This window comes from Pseudopodoces humilis, chromosome 1 (assembly GCF_049639895.1).
Source record: "Pseudopodoces humilis isolate 2021_Gansu_Grassland_sample_001 chromosome 1, ASM4963989v1, whole genome shotgun sequence".
In the NCBI taxonomy this organism is placed as follows: domain Eukaryota; kingdom Metazoa; phylum Chordata; class Aves; order Passeriformes; family Paridae; genus Pseudopodoces; species Pseudopodoces humilis.
This window is the reverse complement of record NC_142200.1, coordinates 150,696,365-150,721,236: the sequence shown is the minus strand read 5'-3', so window position 1 is coordinate 150,721,236 and position 24,872 is coordinate 150,696,365. Positions and strand designations below refer to the sequence as shown.

Genomic DNA, 24,872 nt, shown 5'->3' with positions numbered 1-24,872 from the left:
CCTCGGGAACCTCCTGACTGAGGGATCTGGGAATTTTGGGATGGGATTTAGGATTTTATTTTGGAAAAGGAGAGAGAATTCCTGGGGCTGAGGGATTTGGGATCTCCTGAGGGATGAGTTTGGGAATTTTGGGGTCGATTTCGGGGTTTTAAGGAGGAAATGAAAGAGTTAAAAGTGCCTGAGATGTCCGGGATCTCCTCCCGATGGATTTGGGAATTTTGGGATCGGATTTAGGATTTTTTTAGGATGAGTTCCTGGGTCTGAAGGGTTTGGGATCTCCTCCCAGCGGGATTTGGGAATTTTGGGATGGGATTTCAGGATATTTTTTTGGAAGAGGGGAGAGAATTCCTGGGGTTGAGGGGTTTGGGATCTCCTCCCGAGGGATTTGGGAATTCTGGGATCGGATTTAGGATTTTTAGGAGGACAGGGAAGGGTTAAAGGTTCCTGAGCTGCTCAGAGAGATCCCGGGCTCCCCTTCCCGATGGATTTGGGAATTTTGGGGTCGGATTTAGGAGTTTTTTAGGGAGAATGGAAAGAGTTCCTGGGGTTGAAGGGTTTGGGATCTCCTGTCGGATGGATTTGGGAATTTTTGGATCAGATTTGGGGTCGGATTTGGGGAGGAAATGAAAGAGTTAAAGGTGCCTGAGCTGCCCAGAGAATTCCGGGAGCTCCTGACTGAGGGGTTTGGGAATTTTGGGATCGAATTTCGGGGTTTTTTAGGGGGAAGGCGAGGAGTTCCTGGGGCTGAGGGGTTTGGAATGTCCTGCCCGCGGGATTTGGGAATTTTGGGATGGGATTTGGGGATTTTTTTTGGAAGAGCGGAGAGAATTCCTGGGGTCGAGGGGTTTGGGATCTCCGGTCGGATGAGCTTGGGAATTTTGGGATGGGATTTGGGGATTTGTTTTTAGGAGGACAGGGAAGGGTTAAAGGTTCCTGAGCTGCTCAGGAAACTCCGGGAGCTCCTCCCAGCGGGATCTGGGAATTTTGGGATGGGATCTCGGGATTTTTTAGGATGAGTTCCTGGGGTTGAGGGATCTGGGATCTCCTGAGGGACGGATTTGGGAATTTTGGGACGGGATTTCGGGATTTTTAGGAGGAGGGGAGAGAATTCCTGGGGCTGAGGGATTTGGGATTTCCCGAGGGACGGATTTGGGAATTTTGGGATGGGATTTGGGATTTTTTTGGGAAGAGGGGCGAGAATTCCTGGGATTGAGGGGTTTGGGACCTCGGGAACCTCCTGACTGAGGGATCTGGGAATTTTGGGATCGGATTTAGGATTTTATTTTGGAAAAGGAGAGAGAATTCCTGGGGCTGAGGGATTTGGGATCTCCTGAGGGATGAGTTTGGGAATTTTGGGGTCGATTTCGGGGTTTTAAGGAGGAAATGAAAGAGTTAAAAGTGCCTGAGATGTCCGGGATCTCCTCCCGATGGATTTGGGAATTTTGGGATGGGATTTAGGATTTTTTTAGGATGAGTTCCTGGGTCTGAAGGGTTTGGGATCTCCTCCCAGCGGGATTTGGGAATTTTGGGATGGGATTTCAGGATATTTTTTTGGAAGAGGGGAGAGAATTCCTGGGGTTGAGGGGTTTGGGATCTCCTCCCGAGGGATTTGGGAATTCTGGGATCGGATTTAGGATTTTTAGGAGGACAGGGAAGGGTTAAAGGTTCCTGAGCTGCTCAGAGAGATCCCGGGCTCCCCTTCCCGATGGATTTGGGAATTTTGGGGTCGGATTTAGGAGTTTTTTAGGGAGAATGGAAAGAGTTCCTGGGGTTGAAGGGTTTGGGATCTCCTGTCGGATGGATTTGGGAATTTTTGGATCAGATTTGGGGTCGGATTTGGGGAGGAAATGAAAGAGTTAAAGGTGCCTGAGCTGCCCAGAGAATTCCGGGAGCTCCTGACTGAGGGGTTTGGGAATTTTGGGATCGAATTTCGGGGTTTTTTTAGGGGGAAGGTGAGGAGTTCCTGGGGCTGAGGGGTTTGGAATGTCCTGCCCGCGGGATTTGGGAATTTTGGGATGGGATTTGGGGATTTTTTTTGGAAAAGCGGAGAGAATTCCTGGGGTCGAGGGGTTTGGGATCTCCGGTCGGATGAGCTTGGGAATTTTGGGATGGGATTTGGGGATTTGTTTTTAGGAGGACAGGGAAGGGTTAAAGGTTCCTGAGCTGCTCAGGAAACTCCGGGAGCTCCTCCCAGCGGGATCTGGGAATTTTGGGATGGGATCTCGGGATTTTTTAGGATGAGTTCCTGGGGTTGAGGGATCTGGGATCTCCTGAGGGACGGATTTGGGAATTTTGGGACGGGATTTCGGGATTTTTAGGAGGAGGGGAGAGAATTCCTGGGGCTGAGGGATTTGGGATTTCCCGAGGGACAGATTTGGGAATTTTGGGACGGGATTTGGGATTTTTTTGGGAAGAGGGGCGAGAATTCCTGGGATTGAGGGGTTTGGGACCTCGGGAACCTCCTGACTGAGGGATCTGGGAATTTTGGGATCGGATTTAGGATTTTATTTTGGAAAAGGAGAAAGAATTCCTGGGGCTGAGGGATTTGGGATCTCCTGAGGGATGAGTTTGGGAATTTTGGGGTCGATTTCGGGGTTTTAAGGAGGAAATGAAAGAGTTAAAAGTGCCTGAGATGTCCGGGATCTCCTCCCGATGGATTTGGGAATTTTGGGATGGGATTTGGGGATTTGTTTTTAGGAGGACAGGGAAGGGTTAAAGGTTCCTGAGCTGCCCTGGGATCTCCGGGAGCTCCTCCCAGCGGGATCTGGGAATTTTGGGATCGGATTTAGGATTTTTTAGGATGAGTTCCTGGGACTGAAGGGTTTGGGATCTCCTGCCCGAGGGATTTGGGAATTTTGGGGTCGGTTTTGGCGTCGGATTTGGGAAGAAAGGAAAGAGTTAAAAGCGGCTGAGCTGCCCAGAGAATTCCGGGAGCTCCTGACTGAGGGATTTGGGAATTTTGGGATCGGATTTCAGGATATTTTTTGGAAGAGGGGAGAGAATTCCTGGGATTGAGGGATCTGGGATCTCCTGAGGGATGGATTTGGGAATTTTGGGGTTGGATTTAGGATTTTTAGGAGGACAGGAAAGAGTTAAAGGTGCCTGAACTGCCCTGGGATCTCCGGGAGCTCCTCCCAGCGGGATTTGGGAATTTTGGGATCGGATTTCGGGATTTTTAGGAGGAGGGGAGAGAATTCCTGGGGCTGAGGGGTTTGGGATTTGCCGAGGGACGGATTTGGGAATTCCGGGATGGGATTTGGAGTTTTTAGGGAAGCGCTCCCCGCCTCCCTGCGAACGACAGGAAAAAAACAACTCCTTTTCCAAGGATTTCCTGGAATTTTCAGCCAATGGGAAGGAGCCTGGAGGGGGGAGGAGGAAGAAAAACAAATCCCAAAGTTTGGGGTTTTTTGGGATCACAAAAAAAAACAAAACCCCAAAACCCCCTCGTGACCTTTTCCCTTTTCACTCCCGGAAATTTCAACTTCCCGAAAATCCCGGCGGGATGAGGAAAAACCGGGATGAGAAAAATCCGGGATGAGCAAAATCCGGGATGAGCAAAATCCTGGATACGAAAATCCGGGATACGAAAATCCGGGATACAGAAATCCGGGAAGACAAAAATCCGGGAAGACAAAAATCCGGGATACGAAAATCCGGGATGAGAAAAATCTGGGATACAAAACTCTGGGATACGAAAATCCGGGACTACAAAAATCCGGGATATAAAAAATCCGGGATATAAAAAATCCGGGATGAGCAAAATCCGGGATGACAAAAATCCGGGATACGAAAATCCGGGATACGAAAATCCGGGATTATTTAAAAAACTCAGGAAAAGGGAAGAGGAGGAGCAGGAATTTTGGGAATGGCGAGGATCGGGATTTTGTAATTCCGTGGGAGGTTGGGATTTGGGGCTCTGCCCCCGATGTGGGAGGGAAAAATGGGAGGGAAAAATTCCAGGCTCGGGAAGAGCGAGAATTCCCAGATTTCCGAGCCTGCCGGAGATTGTTCCAGCCGGGAATTCGCTCCCTGCCAGGTAAATCCATCAAAATCCTGGGAATTTGGGATTTTCCGGGTGGGTTTGGGGTTGTGTTGAGCCGGGGTTGGATTATTCCACAGGAAATTTGGGAATGTTTTCACTAAGGAGAAGCGTGGGAATTTCAGGGAGGAGTTTTTGGGATTTTTCCCATGAAAATTGCGCTTTTCCCCCCCCAAAAATCAGATTTATTACTATTATTATTATTATTATTATTATTATTATTATCATTACTATTATTATTATTACTATTATTATTATTACTATTACTATTATTATTATTTATATTTATATTTATATTTATGTTTATATTTATATTTATATTATTATTATATTTATATTTATATTTATATTTATTACTTTAATTTTTATTATTTTTATTATTTTTATTATTATTATTTTATCTATTTTATTTTTATCTATTTTATTTTATTTTATTTTATTTTATTTTATTTTATTATTAATATTTTTATTTTTATTATTGTTTTTATTTTAATTTTTATTAATATTGTTATTAATAACAATATTAATATTAATATTAATATTAATATTAATATTTATTTTAATATTTATTTTAATATTTATTTTTATATTTATATTATTATTTTTATTTTTTATTTTTATTTTTATTACTTTAATTTTTATTATTTTTATTATTTTTATTATTTTTATTATTATTATTTTATCTATTTTATTTTTATCGATTTTATTTTATTTTATTTTATTTTATTTTATTTTATTTTATTTTATTTTTTACAATAAAAAATATCTTTCTCTTTTTTATGGAATTTCTAAAAAATGAAATTAATTTTTTAATTATTAATTAATTTTTTTTAATAAAAGTTGATTTTTTTTTTAATAAGAAAAATGAAATTAATTTTCTTGCCGGTGGAATTCCAGTTTTTATCCTTGGGGATTTTCCAGCCGGGAATTCCAGGGTGGATCAGAAAAGCTGGAAAAGAGTCAGGGAAGGGAGAGCGGGAATTTCAAAGGGAATAATTCAGTAAAAATCATTTCGTTAATAAAACATGAAATGAAATTAAATGAAAATATGAAATATAAATTATGAATTATGAATTATGAATTATTAAATATAAAATATAAAGTATAAAGTATTAAATACAAAATATAAAATATAGAATATAAAATATAAAATATAAAATATAGAATATAAAATATAAAATATAAAATGTAAAATACAAAATACAAAATATAAAAGAAATAAATATAAAATATAAAATATAAATGAAATAAATAGAAATGAATAAAAATAAAATAAAATAATAAAAATATAAAAAATAGAAATGAAATAAATAAAATAGAAAAAATAAAGTAAAATAAAGATAAGATAAAATAAAATAAAAAATAAAATAAGACAAAATAAAATAAAATAAAATATAAAATAAAATAAAATAAATAAAATTAAATAATATGGAATAAAAATAAAATGAAATAAAATAAAAATAAAATAAAGTATTAATAAATTAAAATGTACTAAAATAAAATATAAAATGAAATATAAAATGAAATGAAATGAAATAAAGTAAAAAATCAAATGAAATAAAGTGAAATATAAAATAATAAAATAAAATAGTAAAATAAAATCAAAATAAAATCAAAATAAAGTAAAACAAAATAAAATAAAAATAAAATAAAATAAAATAAAATGAAATAAAAGAAAATGAAATAAAATGAAATAAAATGAAATAAAATAAAATAAAATAAAATAAAATAAAATAAAATAAAATAAAATAAAATAAAATAAAATAAAATAAAATGAAATAAAAGAAAATAAATTAAAATGAAAGAAAAGAAAAGAAAAGAACTGAATTAATTAAAATCCAATTTCCCGCTGATTTAATGAACAAAACGGACCCAATTTAATCAATAAAATCCCAAACTCCCCCCAGGAACTCATTTAAATATTAATGATTAATTATTAATATCATCAATAACCTCGGCTCCCCAGGAGCTGATCCCAGACAAAAAAACTTCCTGGAATTCCATGAAAAACCGGGATTGGAGGCTCTGGAATTCCATGGAAAACCGGGATTGGAGGCTCTGGAATTCCATGGAAAACCGGGATTGGAGGCTCTGGAATTCCATGGAAAACCGGGATTGGAGGCTCTGGAATTCCATGGAAAACCGGGATTGGAGGCTCTGGAATTCCATGGAAAACCGGGATTGGAGGCTCTGGAATTCCATGGAAAACCGGGATGAGAGGCTCCGGAATTCCATGGAAAACCGGGATTGGAGGCTCTGGAATTCCATGGAAAACCGGGATGAGAGGCTCTGGAATTCCATGGAAAACCGGGATCGGGGGCTCCGGAATTCCATGGAAAACCGGGATTGGAGGCTCCGGAATTCCATGGAAAACCGGGATCGGGGGCTCAGGTTTTTGGGAAGAGCAGGAGGAGGCCGAGGAAAAGCCGGGTTTAAATTCCCACCTCAGTTTTAGGCCTGGCTTAAAATTGAGGGAAAATCCCGGAATTCCTGGAATGTGCAGCCGCTCCGTGGGATTCCTGCATTCCCAAAAGGCAAAAAAAAATGGGAATATTTGACAATCCGGGTGGGATTATCCCAAAAATCCTGCCCGGAAGGGGTTTTGGATGGAAAAAATTCCCGAATTCCAGAGAAATTTGGGGATAAAGGCGGGAATTTGGAGATTGGTGATTCCAGAGGGGGAGGATTTTTGGGAATGGGAGCGGGAAAAAGCTGCAGGATTGGGAATGGCCAGGTCAGGATCCTTGGGATTCCCAACCGGAATTCCCAGCCTGAATTCCCAACTGGAATTCCCAACCAAAATTCCCAACCAGGATTCCCAACCGGAATTCCCAGCTGGAATTCCCTTGGGAAAAGCTTTGGGTGGGAAAGAGCCCGGGGAATTTCTGCCTGGAATTGGGGGGGAATTTTCTCTGGGAATTTGGGGAATTGTGGGAATTTCCTGTGGGAATTTGGGGAATTGTGGGAATTTCCTGTGGGAATTGTGGGAATTTCCTGTGGGAATTTGGGGAATTGTGGGAATTTCCTGTGGGAATTTGGGGAATTGTGGGAATTTCCTGTGGGAATTTGGGGAATTGTGGGAATTTCCTGTGGGAATTGTGGGAATTTCCTGTGGGAATTTGGGGAATTGTGGGAATTTCCTGTGGGAATTTGGGGAATTGTGGGAATTTCCTGTGGGAATTTGGGGAATTGTGGGAATTTCCTGTGGGAATTGTGGGAATTTCCTGTGGGAATTTCCTGTGGGAATTGTGGGAATTTCCTGTGGGAATTTGGGGAATTGTGGGAATTTCCTGTGGGAATTTGGGGAATTGTGGGAATTTTGTCAAGGAATTTCCTCTGGGAATTGCGGGGAATTCATCAGGAATTGGGGAGGATTTCCTTGGGGAATTTCCTGTGGGAATTGGGGAATTGGGGAATTTCCTCCAGGAATTTTTAGGAAAATTTGGGGAAAAAAAAATCGGGAAAATTTGAGAAAAAAAAATTGGGAAAATTTGAGAAAAAAAAAATTGGGAAAATTTGAGAAAAAAATTGGGAAAATTTGAGAAAAATTGGGAAAACTTGAGAAAAAAATTGGGAAAATTTGAGAAAAAAATTGGGAAAATTTGAGGAAAAAATTGGGAAAATTTGAGAAAATTTGGGAAAAAACTGGGAAAAATTTGAGAAAATTTGAGAAAAATTGGGAAAATTTGAGAAAAAATTGGGAAAATTTGAGAAAATTTGGGAAAATCTGAGAAAATTTGGGAAAAAACTCTGGGAAAAATTTGAGAAAATTTGAGAAAAATTGGGAAAAATTGAGAAAAATTGGGAAAAATTGAGAAAAAATTGAGAAAATTTGAGAAAATTTGGGAAAATCTGTGAAAATTTGGGAAAAAACTCTGGGAAAAATTTGAGAAAATTTGGGAAAAATTGGGAAAATTTGAGAAAAGTTAGGAAAAAACTCTGGGAAAAAACTCTGGGAAAAACTGGGAAAATTTGAGAAAAAATTTGAGAAAATTTGAGAAAAATTGGGAAAATTTGAGAAAAATTGGGAATATTTGAGAAAAATTGGGAAAATTTGAGAAAAATTGGGAATATTTGGGAAAAATTTGTGAAAACTTGAGAAAAAAAAATGGGAGAATTTGGGAAAAAATTGGGAAAATTTGAGAAAAAACTCTGGGAAAAAAACTCTGGGAAAAATTTGAGAAAAATTGGGAAAATTTGGGAAAATCTGGGAAATTCTGGGAATCTTGGGCTCGGCTGTCTCTGGCTGAGCTGTTCCCTTTCATCCCTTTCCCAACTTTTCCTGAGGATTTTTGGGATGGGCCCAGCCGGAATCGCCGCCGAGGGCGGGGGATCGATCCAAGGAAAATAAAACCCCTTGGATTGGATCCCAGGGATTCCGTTCCCAGGAATTCCGGTCATTCCCGGTGTTTTCCAGGCCATGTCCGTGCCGGGAATTCTGGGATCGCTGCTCCAAGAGGAGGAAAAGTTTTCCTCGTGCCTGGCCCGGCTCGACGCCCTCATCCTCAAACCTCTGCTCCAGGCAGGTAAATCCAGGGAATTTTGGTCTGGAATTCCCACTGGGAAATGGTTTTTGGGAATGTTTTCCCTAAAATCGGGAAGTCCAAACTGGGGGTTGTGGTTTTTTGGGATGAATCCGTGGAGAATTCATCCATAAATCCCTAAAATTTGGCTCCTCCTCTTTCCCTGCTCCCGGTCCAGGCTGATCCCGGCTGGGAAAATTCCTGGGAATGGAATCCAGGGAATCCAAACAGCTCCGAAATCCAGGGAAATTCCTGGAGCCATTCCAGGAATTCCCTTGGGGATGATTCCAAGGAAACTGGGAAATTCCTTGGGAAAAAGACGGGAATTTTCCCTCCGGAGCACCGGGATGAGCTCCCCGAGAGTTTGGGATGGATTTTGATCCCATTCCAGCAAAACCAACTCCAGGAACAGGGAAAATTCCTGGATTTTCCCCTTTTTCAGATCCGTTTTCCCGGTTTTTCTTTGCTCCCCACTTCCCCAAATCATGGAATTTCTTCCTTGGAATTTCCCCTTTTCCCTTTTGTTTTTACCAGAGGCCACATTCCATGAATTTCTTTGGCCATTCCCACGGCATTTTTCCCGATTTTTTTTCCCTCCCAGAACCCAACGATCCGAAGGAAAAGGAGAATTTCCAGCTCCTGGTGCTGCTCAACGATCGCTTCCAAGCCCTCTGGAATTTCACGGAGGAGAATTCCCGGATCCTGAGGGGCTCCGACTCCGGCTGTATCCAGGATTTTTACATCCTCTGGAAAGGAGATCTCTTCCTCAGCCTCTCCATCCAGTGAGAGCCGGAATAATTATTAATTAATAATTATTAACTATTAACTATAAATTATTAATAAATATTACTATTACTATTACGATTACTATTAATATTACTATTACTGTTACTATTACTGTTACTATTAATATTACTATTAATATTAATATTAATATTAACATTAACATTAACATTAACATTAATATTAATATTAACATTAACATTAACATTAACATTAACATTATTTAATATTATATAATATTATATAATATTATATAGCATTATCTAATATTATATAATTATTATACAATTATTATATGATTTTTATATAATTATTATATAATCATTATATAATTATTATATAATGATTATATAATTATTATATAATTATTGTATAATTATTACGGAGCTGGAATACGGGATTCCGTGGATCCCGGTTGGGAATATCGGGAAAAATCGGGATGAGAACCCTCGGAATATCCCGGAAAATTGATTGGATTGGGTTTTTTTTTTTTTCCATGAATTTGCGCTTTTGGGTCGGGAGCTGAGATTCCAGCGGGAATCAAATCTTATGGAGAGCTGAAATTCCATAAAAATCTTCAATTCCACCTTTTTTCTTCTCCATAAAAGTGGCCAAAATTTTTCCAGTTGGGATTTTCCACTCTGGATTTTCCACTCTGGATTTTCCACTTTGGATTTTCCTTCGGGATCAAAATCCCGGGAATTCGAGTTGGTTTTCCTGTAAAAATGGGGGGAAAAAATGGGAATTTGGGATGAGATTTGGGAATGATCCAAAGGAATTTGTCTGGAGATTTTATTCCCGTTTCTTTTGGAATTAAAGCTGGGTTTAATGAGGCATTTGTTGGGAAAATCAGGGATTTGAGTGGGAAAATGTGGGATTTGTTGGGAAAATCTGGGATTTGTTGGGAAAATCTGGGATTTGAGTGGGAAAATGTGGGATTTGTTGGGAAAATCTGGGATTTGTTGGGAAAATCAGGGATTTGAGTGGGAAAATGTGGGATTTGTTGGGAAAATCTGGGATTTGTTGGGAAAATCTGGGATTTGTTGGGAGAATCTGGGATTTGAGTGGGAAAATCTGGGATTTGTTGGGAAAATCAGGGATTTGTTGGGAAAATCTGGGATTTGTTGGGAAAATCAGGGATTTGAGTGGGAAGATGTGGAATTTAAGTGGGAAAATCTGGGATTTGTTGGGAAAATCTGGGATTTGTTGGGAAAATCTGGGATTTGAGTGGGAAAATCTGGGATTTGTTGGGAAAATGTGGGATTTGAGTGGGAAAATCTGGGATTTGAGTGGGAAAATCTGGGATTTGTTGGGAAAATCTGGGATTTGTTGGGAAAATCTGGGATTTGAGTGGGAAGATGTGGGATTTAAGTGGGAAAATCTGGGATTTGTTGGGAAAATCTGGGATTTGTTGGGAAAATCTGGGATTTGAGTGGGAAAATCTGGGATTTGTTGGGAAAATCTGGGATTTGTTGGGAAAATCTGGGATTTGAGTGGGAAGATGTGGGATTTAAGTGGGAAAATCTGGGATTTGTTGGGAAAATGTGGGATTTGTTGGGAAAATCTGGGATTTGTTGGGAAAATCTGGGATTTGAGTGGGAAAATCTGGGATTTGCTGGGAATTTTTGGTAAAATTGAAGCTCTTGGAAAAAAATTGTGGAAAATATTAAATGGGAAAAGAAAATTCCGAGTTTGGAGAAATGAACGGAGCTCAGAGCCGGAACAACTCCATCGTTTCCATCCCAGAATTCCCAAATTTTCCGAATTCTGATGGGAATTCCGGGCTGAGGAATTCCTGCAGGCAGGAATTTCATTCCATGAAATCCGATGGAAACGGATCCCGCTCCCATCAGTGCTTTTATGCCCAAAAATCCTGGAATTAAAGTCAGGAAAAAATTCCCGGATCTGACCTTGATTCCCATCAAACTTCCCACATTTTTCCAGATTGTGGGATTAAGGGAATTTCCCAATGATTTGGGATCCCGAAATTCATCCCGAATTTCCTTCTCCCTCGTATCCTTGGAATTTTTTCCAGGTATTTCGTCACCTTTGCCAACTTCGTGGTGGTTCAAGGATTCGAGCGGGCGGCCGGGAACAAGAGGTCAGCGGCTGGAAAATCCTTGGGAATCTTGGGAATCTGTGGGATTCGGGGACAATTCCAGGATTTTCCTCTTTCCAAGAGCTCCCGGCTCCCTCTGGAGTTGGAATTCTGGGATTTAGGGACAATTCCAGGAGTTTCCTCTTTCCAAGCTCTCCCAGCTCCCTCTGGAGTCGGCAACTTGGAATTTGGGGATTTAGGGAAAAGATGGGATTGGAGAGGGGGAATCTGGCTGGGAATTCCTCTAATCCCAGATTTTGATGGAAGCAGGGAATGAAAATGTGAATTTCTAAGGAGCCCATTCCCAAACCCTTTATTCCCAATTTTTCCGTGGCTCAGTTCCAGGATTTTCCTCTTTCCAAGCTCTCCCAGCTCCATTTAGAGTCAGAATTCTGGGATTTAGGGACAATTCCAGGATTTTCCTCTTTCCAAGTGCTCAAAGCTCCTTTTGGAGTTGGAATTCTGGGATTTAGGGACAATTCCAAGATTTTCCTCTTTCCAAGAGCTCCCGGCTCCCTCTGGATTTGGAATTCTGGGATTTAGGGACAATTCCAGGATTTTCCTCTTTCCAAGCTCTCCCAGCTCCATTTAGAGTCAGAATTCTGGGATTTAGGGACAATTCCAGGATTTTCCTCTTTCCAAGCGCTCCCAGCTCCATTTAGAGTCAGAATTCTGGGATTTAGGGACAATTCCAGGATTTTCCTCTTTCCAAGCTCTCCCAGCTCCATTTAGAGTCAGAATTCTGGGATTTAGGGACAATTCCAGGATTTTCCTCTTTCCAAGCTCTCCCAGCTCCATTTAGAGTCAGAATTCTGGGATTTAGGGAAAGGGTGGGATGAAATTCCCTTTAATCCCATCTTTTGACAGCTGAAAATCCCAATTCCCTGATCTTTTCACGGCGATTCCGGGAGAATTAACGACCTTTTCTCCTCATTCCTGATTTTCCAGTGAGGCCTGGAGGCGGCACAAGGCGGTGCTGAAGGAATTCCTGCGGGATTTCAGCTCCGAGAGCTCCCTGGCTCCAGCCCTGCACTCGGAGCTCCTCAAACCTTTCCGGGAGCACGGCCGGAGCTGCCTCCGGCTCCTCCAGCAGCTCCGGGAGCAGCTCCAGGAGGTGGGAATGGGTCTGGAATGCTCGGGGTTCTGGCGGGAAGAAATATTCCCAAAAATCCAGCCTGGACCTTGATAAATATTCCCAAAAATCCAGCCTGGATGTTGCTGAATATTCCCAAAAATCCAGCCTGGACATTGATAAATATTCCCAAAAATCCAGCCTGGATATTCCTAAATATTCCCAAAGATCCAATCTAGATGTTGCTAAATATTCCAGGAATTCCAGCTTGGATGTTGGTGAATATTCCCTAAAATCCAGCCCGGACATTGCTGAATATTCCCAAAAATCCAACTTGGATATTGCTGAATATTCCCAAAAATTCAGCCTGGATATTCCTAAATATTCCCAAAAATCCTGCCTGGATATTCCTAAATATTCCCAAAAATCCTGCCTGGATATTCCTAAATATTCCCAAAAATCCTGCCTGGATATTGCTGAATATTCCCAAAAATCCAACCTTTATGAATTCATTACTGAATATTCCCAAAAATCCAATCTGAACTTTGATAAATATTCCCAAAAATCCAGGCAGGACCTCGCCAAACATTCCTGAAAATCCAGCCTGGACATTGCTGAATATTCCCAAAAATCCAGCCTGGACGTTGCTGAATATTCCCAAAAATCCAGAATGGATATTTTTAAACATTCCTGAAAATCCAGCTTGGATCTCCCTTCCCCCCACCGGGAGCATTCCCGGATTTTTCCATCCTTTCCCAGGGCCCCGAGCGGGACGCGGCCGGAGCCGTGGAGCGGGAATTCGGGAAGTTGGAATCCTTCGTCAGCCAGGTCCTGGATGAAGCCGCCCGCACCAAGGAGCTCTGGAATTCCCTGGGATGTAAATTCACCGTGAGTCCGGAATGGGATGGGAGAGGGAATGGGAATTTGGGAATGGGAATGGGAATGGGATTGGGAATGGGAATGGGAGAGGGAATGGGAATTTGGGAATGGGAGAGGGATTGGGAATGGGAATGGGATGGGAGAGGGAATGGGAATTTGGGAATGGGAATGGGAATGGGAATGGGAATGGGAATGGGAATGGGATTGGGAATGGGAATGGGAATGGGAACGGGAGAGGGAATAGGAATGGGAATTTGGGAATGGGAATTTGGGAATGGGAGAGGGAATGGGGATGGGATTGGGAATGGGAATGGGAATGGGAATGGGAATGGGAATGGGCCAATGACATTGGGAATGGGAATAGGAACGGAAATGGGAATTTGGGAATGGGAGAGGGAATGGGAATGGGAATGGGAACGGGAGAGGGAATGGGAATTTGGGAATGGGAATTTGGGAATGGGAGAGGGAATGGGGATAGGATCGGGAATGGGAATGGGAATGGGAACGGAAATGGGAATTTGGGAATGGGATTGGGAATGGGAATGGGAACGGAAATGGGAATTTGGGAATGGGAGAGGGAATGGGAATGGGAACGGGAGAGGGAATGGGAATTTGGGAATGGGAGAGGGAATGGGGATGGGATTGGGAATGGGAATGGGAATGGGAATGGGAATGGGAATGGGAATGGGAATGGGAATTTGGGAATGGGAGAGGGAATGGGAATGGGAGTGGGAGAGGGAATGGGAGAGGGAATGGGAATGGGAATGGGAATGGGAATGGGAATGGGAGAGGAATTCGGGAATGGGAGAGGGATTGGGAATGGGAATGGGAATGGGAATGGGAGAGGGATCGGGAATGTGAATGGGAATGGGAATGGGAATGGGAATGGGAACGGGAATGGGAATGGGATTTGGAATGGGAGAGGGATTGGGAATGAGAGGGAACGGGAATGTGAATGGGAATGGGAATGGGATTGGGAGAGGGATTGGGAATGGGAGAGGGATCAGGAGTTTGATAAGAATTGGGAATTTGATTTGGATTGGGAATTTGATAAGGATCGGGAGTTTGGTAAGGATCAGGAATTTGATATGGATTGGGAATTTGATAAGGAACAGGAATTTGATAAGGATTGGGAGTTTGATCTGGATTGGGAATTTGATATGGATCAGAATTTGATAAGGATCGGGAATTTGATAAAGACTGGGAATTTGAGGCTGGAATTTCATAGAACAGAGCTGGGTGGGGGAGCTGGAGAAAATCCCAGAATTTTTGTCCCAAATGTGTCGCTGTCCCTGGAACCCTGAGCCAGAGGGAATTTGATTGGGATCGGGAATTTGATATGGATTGGGAATTTGATATGGATCCAGAATTTGATAAGGATTGGGAATTTGATCTGGATTGGGAATTTGACAAGGATTGGGAATTTGATAAGGATTGGGAATTTGATGTGGATTGGGAATTTGATCTGGGTTGGGAATTTGATGTGGATTGGGAATTTGATCTGGGTTGGGAATTTGATAAGGATTGGGAATTTGATCTGGATTGGGAATTTGATCTGGTTTGGGAATTTGATAAGGATTGGGAATTTGATCTGGATTGGGAATTTGATCTGGTTTGGGAATTTGATCTGGTTTGGGAATTTGATCTGGTTTGGGAATTTGATGTGGATCGGGAATTTGATGTGGATCAGGAATTTGATGTGGATCGGGAATCTGGGGCTGGAATTCCATCAGTCAGGGCTGGCTGGAGGAGCAGGAGGAGCTCCCTGGGGGAGCCGAGTTTGTGCCCCACATTCGTCACCCCGAGCCAGCTGATCCCTGCGGGAATTCCCGCCCGGAATTCCGTGTCCTCTCCCAATCCCGGTTTTTCCCTCCGCTCCAGGACGTGCTGCGCGTTCCCGAGCGGAGACTCCTGGAGGACAGCAGGAACCTTCCCATCGCTTCCGGCAGCTCCCGCTCCGAGCGCCTCCTGCTCTTCGACGACGTCCTGGTGCTGATCCAGGTGAGTCCGGGATCCTCCGGAGGGAGCGGGAAGAGAACACGGAAAAACCACATGAAAAATTTTATTTTTATTTTTATATTTATTTTTATTTTTATTTTTATTTTTATTTTTATTTTTATATTTATTTTTATTTTTATTTTTATTTTTATTCTTATTTTTATTTTTATTTTTATTTTTATATTTATACTTATATTTCTATTTATATTTATATTCATATTCATATTCATATTCATATTCATATTCATATTCATATTCATATTCATGTTCATGTTTATGTTTATTTTTATTTTTATTTTTATTTATATTTATATTTATATTTATATTTATATTTATATTTATATTCATATCTATATCTATATCTAATCTATATATTTATATTTATATTTATATCTATATCTATATTTATATTTATATTTATATTTATATTTATATTTATATTTATATGCATATTCATATTCATATTCATATTCATATGCATATTCATATTCATATTCATATCTATATCTATGTATTTATATTTATATTTATATTTATATTTATATTTATATTTATATTCATATTCATATTCATATCTATATCTATGTATTTATATTTATATTTATATTTATATTTATATTTATATTTATATTTATATTTATATTTATAAATAACACATACAATTATATATAATAATTACAAAAATTACTGGGATTTCCCCAAGGAATGGCTGGAAAATTCCAGGTTTTTTGATGTTGAAAATCCAGCAGAGTTCAGCTGATGGGAAAAGTTGGGAAAACTTTGTGTGGTTGGCTCTGGGGAAAAAAAAAGGAAAATCTGGGAATGAGTAGAGGAGATCCACAGGATTTTCCCAGGAAATGTGGATTCGGGCACCTTTGGAGCGATCCAAACCCTTTTCCACAGGGAATTTGGGCCCTTTGTTATTCCAAGGGATCTGCTGGATCAAGGCTGAGATCCCGGATTGGGATCAACGGGATTTTCCGTGTTTGTGGCGCGGCTGAAGATGCCGGAGGTGGTTTTGGGAATTTTGGACTGTGGGGATGTGTTCCCGTGAGGGAATTCCAATGGAATCCCGGTTCGGAAGCTCCTGGGATCCAGCAGGAATCTTTTCCTGCTCCTCAGGTATCCCAACACTGCCCTGGGAGCCAGGACATTCCCAAACTCTCCCAAACAAAACTTTGGGAATAATCAGGATCCAACCTTAGGAATGGGGTAGAGATTCCCTTCCCCACCCTGACACTGCGGAATTCTCCTCCCTGAGATGATGAGAATTCCCTAAAAACTCCAGGAAGAGCATCCCGTGCCATGGAATTTGGGTTTTCCACATTTTTGGATGAGCTCCGGTGCCTGGGATGGGAGGTCGGGATCAGCAAATCCATGGAATTATCTCCGTGTTCGATCCGCGATTCCCATCTGTGTCTCTCCTGCTGCTGCCGAGCTTTATGGAACTTCGGGAATTCCGACCGGATTGGGATGGAGCTGGTTGGGAATCTTGACATCCCTTCCTTGCCTCTTCTCCCAAATCCGGGAGAACGTTCCGGGAATTCCTTGGAAAACTCCATCCTGCCAGGCAGCAGCTCCGTGTGAACACCTGGATGGGAAAGGAGATGGGAAATGGAATTTTTTCCTTTTATTCCATGTTGGATTTTGTTCTGTTCCTCTGCTGCTGATCCCAAAATCCTTCAGTTTGGGATTCCTGGGATATTTTTTGGCGCTGCCACCCAAATCCTAAATAAATCCCGGAATGGATTGGATGGGAAGGGAGTTTAAAGCTGATCCATTCCCAGGCCATTCCGTGATTCCCACCATCCCAACTTGCTCCAACCTTTCCTTGGATGCATCCGGGGATGGGGCAGCCACAAATCTCCGAGAATATCGGCTGGAATGATTTGGGAATGTTGTCGTGTGGTGGGGAAGGAATTCCCGTGGACATCGGGGTCACCTGGGAATGTTTCACTCCTGGACGTGGCCATGGAATTTTGGAATATCTTTAGGAATGTTCAGACAAGAAATTCCCTCCTTTTCCCATGGTTTTTCCATCTCTGGTTCAAAAAAATCGGGAATTTGAGCTTCCCCTCCAGCTCTGCTATTCCACGGATGTTTCCAGCAATTCCCTTTTCCCGTTTTTTCCAGGGAAACAGCTTCCAGAGTTTTGATCTGAAGTTGGTGTGGGTGGATGAAAACTGCGGAGAGAAATTGGCTCCGGGATCGTGAGTGAGAAATTCCCACTGGGAATTCAAAAAAATTCCAGGAATGAGAACGTTCAGGTGGATGGGAAAACGCTCCAAAGCTTTGTCCCATCTCCTTTCCAGCGGAGGGATTGGGATATGGATAACGGGATCTCAGCAGCTTGGAATTTGCTGCCAGATTGAAATCCCAGGATTTCTGAGGTTGGAAAAAACCCTCTGGAATCATCAAATCCCACCTTGTTCCCAGAATTCCTCGGACACCTCCAGGGATGGAGACTCCAAACCTCCCTGAGCAATCCCCACCCACGTTTTCCATAAAAAAATTCCCGCTGATATCCGACCCTCCCCAGGCACAACCTGAGGCCGTTCCCTCCCATCCCGTTCATCACCCATCAATCCCAAAATTATTTAATCCAGCAGAACTCCAGAAAAAAACCTAAAAAAACACCTGGAAAAGCACCGGGATCTCCAGGAGGAAGATAACGACGGATCGGGAATTGCGTTTTCCATCCTTTTTTTGGTTTTTGTTCCCTCCCAGGCACGGCCTGCGCGTCACCACCCCGGAGGAGACGTTCGTCCTCTCCACCAAGGACCCCCAAACCAAGGTCAGGATTCGGGATTTTCCCATTTCCATAATATTTAAATCAGGAGGATAATCCAGAGTGGGATTGGGTTGGGATTTTTCCCCCTCCTTTTCCAAAAAAAAAATCCTGGATGAGATTCCAGAGGTTGCTCAGAGCTGATGTTGGTGGGAACCCAGCGGTTTTTTGTCTTTCTTTTTTAACATTTTTCCCGTTTTTTTCACATCCGAGCGGGAATTCCTCCCTCCACCTGTCCAGGAGAACCCCCTTTGGAATTCCCACAAATTCCTCAGTGCTTCCCTGACATCGTCTCCGTCCATTTTTCCCAGGATTGGTGTTGATTCCCACAAATTCCTCAGATCTTCCCTGATGTTGTCTCCATCCGTTTTTCCCGGGATGGGCTCTGATTCCCACAAATTCCTCAGCGCTTCTGGGATTGGGTTGGGATTTTTCCCCTCCTTTTCCAAAAAAAAAAATCCTGGATGAGACTCCAGGGGTTGCTCAGAGCTGATGTTGGTGGGAACCCAGCGGTTTCTCGCTGCTTTTCAACCGGAATTTTGTCTTTCTTTTTTAACATTTTTTTCCGTTTTTTTTCACATCCGAGCGGGAATTCCTCCCTCCACCTGTCCAGGAGAACCCCCTTTGGAATTCCCACAAATTCCTCAGCGCTTCCCTGATGTTGTCTCCATCCATTTTTCCAGGGATGGGCTCTGATTCCCCACAAATTCCTCAGCGCTTCCCTGATGTTGTCTCCATCCGTTTTTCCCGGGATGGGCTCTGATTCCCACAAATTCCTCAGCACTTCCCTGACATTTTTCCCACTGATTTTCCCTTGATGGGGGCTGATTCCCACAAATTCCTCAGATCTTCCCTGATGTCGTCTCCATCCGTTTTTCCCGAGATGGGCTCTGATTCCCACAAATTCCTCAGATCTTCCCTGATGTTGTCTCCATCCATTTTTCCAGGGATGGGCTCTGATTCCCATAAATTCCTCAGCACTTCCCTGACATTTTTCCCGTTGATTTTCCCTTGATGGGGGCTGATTCCCACAAATTCCTCAGATCTTCCCTGACCTCTTCTCTGTCCGTTTTTCCCGGGATGGGCTCTGATTCCCACAAATTCCTCAGCACTTCCCTGATGTTGTCTCCATCCATTTTTCCAGGGATGGGCTCTGATTCCCACAAATTCCTCAGCACTTCCCTGACATTTTTCCCGTTGATTTTCCCTTGATGGGGGCTGATTCCCACAAATTCCTCAGCGCTCCCCTGACATCGTCTCTGTCCCATTTTCCCGGGATGGGCTCTGATTCCCACAAATTCCTCAGCCCCTCCCCGACGTTTTCTCCATCCATTTTTCCCGGGATGGGCTCTGATTCCGTCCCTCTCCCTGTTTTCCGTGCCCGCAGGCCGTGTGGCGCTGGAAGCTGGAGCAGGCCGTGCGCCAGGCGCTCAACGGGAAGCGCGATTTCCCGCTCTGGGGCGGCAGCGGCGACGGAGCCGAGGCTCCATCCCGAAGATTCTTCAGCTACGGATTCCGCAGGGACGGCCGGCTCCGAGGGGCCACCTACGAGGGCGAGTGGCTGGAGGGGAAACCCCACGGCAAGTAAGGAACCGCCTGGGACACTTTTCCGGGCGGGAATGAGGCGGGAAGTGGAATTTGGGGACCCTTTTCTGGTGGGAATGAGGCTGGAAGTGTCTTTTGGGTCCCTTTTCCGGATGGGAAGGAGGCTGGAAGTGATTCTGGGTTTTTTTTTCGAGTGGGAATGAGACTGGAAGTGTCTTTTGGGCTCTTTTTCCGGGCAGGAATGACGTTGGAAGTGGGTTTTAGGTTCTTTTTCCACGTTAGAATGAGGCTGGAAGTGACTTCTGGGACCCTTTTCCGGGTGCGAATGAAGCTGGAATTCTCTTTTGGGTCCCTTTTCCGGGTGGGAATGAGGCTGGAATTGTCTTTTGGGCCCCTTTTCCAAGTGGGAAGGAGGCTGGAAGTGAATTTTGGGGACTTTTTCCAAGTGGGAATAAGGTTGGAAGTGATTTTGGGGTTTTTTTTCAAGCGGGAATGAGGCTGCAAGTGTCTTTTGGGCCCCTTTTCCAAGCTGGAATGAGGCTGGAATTCTCTTTTGGGGACTTTTTCCGGGCAGGAATGAGGCTGGAATTGTCTTTTGGGGACTTTTTCCAAGTGGGAATGAGGCTGGAAGTGACTTTTGGGTCCCTTTTCCGCATGGGAATGAGACTGGAATTGTCTTTTGGGGTTTTTTCCAAGCGGGAATGAGGCTGGAATTGTCTTTTGGGGACTTTTTCCAAGTGGGAATGAGGCTGGAAGTGACTTTTGGGTCCCTTTTCCGGGTGGGAATGAGGCTGGAAATGGATTTAAGGCTGCTTTTGCAAGCTGGATTGAGGACGGAAGTGGTTTTCAGGTCCCTTTTCCAAGTTGGAATAAGGTTGGAATTGCCCTTTTGGGTCCCTTTTCCGGGCAGGAATGAGGCTGGAATTGCAGGTTTGGCATTTCTGTGATGGTTGGGAAAGATCCCCGAGCTCCTCCACCACATCCCATCCTTTTCTAGGAACCTCCAGGACGGGACAAATTCCCAGAGGGAATTCTGGCCCTGAGGGAATTCTGAGGGAATTCCAGAGGGAATTCTGGTCTGAGGGAATTCCAGAGGGAATTCTGAGGGAATTCTGGCCTTGAGGGAATTCTGGCCTGATGGAATTCCAGACGGAATTCTGGCCTGATGGAATTCCAGACGGAATTCTGCCCTTGAGGGAATTCCAGAGGGAATTCTGGTCTGAGGGAATTCCAGAGGGAATTCCAGAGGGAATTCTGGCCTGAGGGAATTTTGGCCTTGAGGGAATTCCAGAGGGAATTCCAGAGGGAATTCTGGCCTGATGGAATTCCAGACGGAATTCTGCCCTTGAGGGAATTCCAGAGGGAATTCTGGTCTGAGGGAATTCCAGAGGGAATTCCAGAGGGAATTCTGGCCTGAGGGAATTTTGGCCTTGAGGGAATTCCAGAGGGAATTCCAGAGGGAATTCCAGAGGGAATTCTGAGGGAATTCTGGCCTTGAGGGAATTCCAGAGGGAATTCCAGAGGGAATTCTGGCCTTGAGGGAATTCCAGAGGGAATTTTGGCCTCAAGGACGGGTTTAGCAAAGGCTGAGAGAGAAAATTTGGGATTAATTGTGGATGTCTCATCCATGGTTTTTTGTGGATTCAATCCAGGAATGTGGTGTGGATCAGCCTGAGGGCGCTGCAGGGGATGGTGCCTCTAATTAGCGCTGGAATTAGGATTTATAGTTAATTATATGTAAATTAGATGTGTATATGTATGCTGAAAAATTATATATATATAAAATATAAATATAAATATAAATATAAATATAAATATAAATATATAAATATAAATATAAATATAAATATAAATATAAATATATAAATATAAATATAAATATAAATATAAATATAAATATAAATATAAATAATTTTTATATAAATATAGATATATTTATATATAATATATTAATAATTAATTAATTTATTAATTAAAATTTAATTTTAAATAAATAAATAAATATATAAAGATATGTTTATATTTATATTCATATTTATATTTTTAAATAACATATAAAATTATATATAATAATTATTTATTATTTACAATATATATTTGAGTTATATATAAAATTCTATATATTAATACATAAATATATATAATATATTATATACATATATTAAATATAAATATTAAATATAAATTATAAATACATAAATTAAATATTAAATATTCCCTGGAGGAATATTCCCATTCCCAGGAGAACATTCCCATTCCCAGGAGAACATTCCCATTCCCTGGAGGAATATTCCCATTCCCTCTGGAACATTCCCATTCCCTCTGGAACATTCCCATTCCCAGGAGAACATTTCCATTCCCTCTGGAACATTCCCATTCCCTCTGGAACATTCCCATTCCCTCTGGAACATTCCCATTCCCTCTGGAACATTCCCATTCCCTCTGGAACATTCCCATTCCCAGGAGAACATTCCCATTCCCAGGAGAACATTCCCATTCCCTCTGGAACATTCCCATTCCCTGTGGAACATTCCCATTCCCAGGAGAACATTCCCATTCCCTCTGGAACATTCCCATTCCCTCTGGAACATTCCCATTCCCTCTGGAACATTCCCATTCCCTCTGGAACATTCCCATTCCCTCTGGAACATTCCCATTCCCTCTGGAACATTCCCATTCCCTCTGGAACATTCCCATTCCCAGGAGAACATTCCCATTCCCAGGAGAACATTCCCATTCCCTCTGGAACATTCCCATTCCCTCTGGAACATTCCCATTCCCTCTGGAACATTCCCATTCCCTGTGGAACATTCCCATTCCCTCTGGAACATTCCCATTCCCTCTGGAACATTCCCATTCCCTCTGGAACATTCCCATTCCCAGGAGAACATTCCCATTCCCTCTGGAACATTCCCATTCCCTCTGGAACATTCCCATTCCCTCTGGAACATTCCCATTCCCAGGAGAACATTCCCATTCCCAGGAGAACATTCCCATTCCCTCTGGAACATTCCCATTCCCAGGAGAACATTCCCATTCCCAGGAGAACATTCCCATTCCCTCTGGAACATTCCCATTCCCTCTGGAACATTCCCATTCCCAGGAGAACATTCCCATTCCCTCTGGAACATTCCCATTCCCAGGAGAACATTCCCATTCCCTCTGGAACATTCCCATTCCCTCTGGAACATTCCCATTCCCTCTGGAACATTCCCATTCCCTCTGGAACATTCCCATTCCCTCTGGAACATTCCCATTCCCAGGAGAACATTCCCATTCCCTCTGGAACATTCCCATTCCCTCTGGAACATTCCCATTCCCTCTGGAACATTCCCATTCCCTCTGGAACATTCCCATTCCCTCTGGAACATTCCCATTCCCTCTGGAACATTCCCATTCCCTCTGGAACATTCCCATTCCCTCTGGAACATTCCCATTCCCTGTGGAACATTCCCATTCCCTCTGGAACATTCCCATTCCCTCTGGAACATTCCCATTCCCTGTGGAACATTCCCATTCCCTCTGGAACATTCCCATTCCCTCTGGAACATTCCCATTCCCAGGAGAACATTCCCATTCCCTCTGGAACATTCCCATTCCCTCTGGAACATTCCCATTCCCTCTGGAACATTCCCATTCCCAGGAGAACATTCCCATTCCCAGGAGAACATTCCCATTCCCAGGAGAACATTCCCATTCCTGGTGAACATTCCCATTCCCTGTGGAACATTCCCATTCCCTCTGGAACATTCCCATTCCCAGGAGAACATTCCCATTCCCTCTGGAACATTCCCATTCCTTCTGGAACATTCCCATTCCCTCTGGAACATTCCCATTCCCTCTGGAACATTCCCATTCCCTCTGGAACATTCCCATTCCCTCTGGAACATTCCCATTCCCTCTGGAACATTCCCATTCCCTCTGGAACATTCCCATTCCCTCTGGAACATTCCATTCCCATTCCCTCTGGAACATTCCCATTCCCTCTGGAAACATTCCCATTCCCTCTGGAACATTCCCATTCCCTCTGGAACATTCCCATTCCCTCTGGAACATTCCCATTCCCTCTGGAACATTCCCATTCCCTCTGGAACATTCCCATTCCCTCTGGAACATTCCCATTCCCTCTGGAACATTCCCATTCCCTCTGGAACATTCCCATTCCCTCTGGAACATTCCCATTCCCTCTGGAACATTCCCATTCCCTCTGGAACATTCCCATTCCCTCTGGAACATTCCCATTCCCAGGAGAACATTCCCATTCCCTCTGGAACATTCCCATTCCCTCTGGAACATTCCCAATCCCTCTGGAACATTCCCATTCCCAGGAGAACATTCCCATTCCCTGTGGAACATTCCCATTCCCTCTGGAACATTCCCATTCCCTCTGGAACATTCCCATTCCCTGTGGAACATTCCCATTCCCAGGAGAACATTCCCATTCCCTCTGGAACATTCCCATTCCCTCTGGAACATTCCCATTCCCTCTGGAACATTCCCATTCCCTCTGGAACATTCCCATTCCTCGGGACGAACCTTTCCCTAAAACCCAACCGAAACCTGGCCGTGCTCCGGCTTTTCCCTCCTCCCTTTCTCCATTCCCACGCACCCATCCAAAGGGAAGCGATCCAAGGATTTCAAAATCCCGGGAAAGCTGGAGCAGCTCCAGTCTCGCGGAGGCGTCGGGAACAACCCCGGGGAAAAAAACAACCCCGGGCCAGGTTTTGGTGTTTCGCCATCCGGAGGTCGGGATGAAACCCCGGGATGGAATTCCCGGAGATTCCGGGCTGCCCCTGGATCCCTGGAATGTCCCAAGGAAGGATCGGACGCTTGGAGCAGCCTGGGATAACGGGAAGCGCTCCTGGCACGGGGTTGGGATTTTAAGATTCCCATCAAGGCCCAAAAATTCCAGGATTTTTAATTGTTCCCATCGGGATTTGGAGCAGAGGAGGGGAGGAAAAATATTCCAACATTCCCTGAGGGATTCCAAAGCCTCCAGCTCCAAAATGAGCTCGGAATTCCTGAAATTCCCAAAATTCCCGATTTTCCAGGCTGCTGGCTTTCCCTCAGCCCAATTCCCAGTTTTAATTCCAAGCTCCAATTCCATTTGGGAAGGAATTCCTGGCTGGGAGGGGCAGGGCTGGAAT

At 43.1% G+C, this 24,872-nt stretch overlaps 1 protein-coding gene across 7 annotated transcripts in view; it reads left to right on the top strand.

Moving 5' to 3' along the window:
- Positions 1-2,458: 2,458 nt before the first annotated feature.
- ALS2CL (ALS2 C-terminal like) overlaps positions 2,459-24,872 on the top strand; it is a 65,562-nt gene continuing 43,148 nt past the window's right edge. For all 7 annotated transcript variants that reach the window (XR_015773854.1, XM_088062619.1, XM_088062615.1 and 4 more), the window contains exons 1-10: positions 2,459-4,036; positions 8,457-8,565; positions 9,164-9,344; positions 11,381-11,446; positions 12,392-12,557; positions 13,275-13,403; positions 15,276-15,395; positions 17,526-17,602; positions 18,120-18,186; positions 19,568-19,764. Coding sequence is in view for 6 of the 7 variants with exons in the window: in XM_088062619.1 (XP_087918745.1) it covers positions 3,926-4,036; positions 8,457-8,565; positions 9,164-9,344; positions 11,381-11,446; positions 12,392-12,557; positions 13,275-13,403; positions 15,276-15,395; positions 17,526-17,602; positions 18,120-18,186; positions 19,568-19,764 (1,223 nt within the window). In the remaining variant the exon portion in view is untranslated. The remainder of the gene's footprint in view (positions 4,037-8,456; positions 8,566-9,163; positions 9,345-11,380; positions 11,447-12,391; positions 12,558-13,274; positions 13,404-15,275; positions 15,396-17,525; positions 17,603-18,119; positions 18,187-19,567; positions 19,765-24,872) is intronic.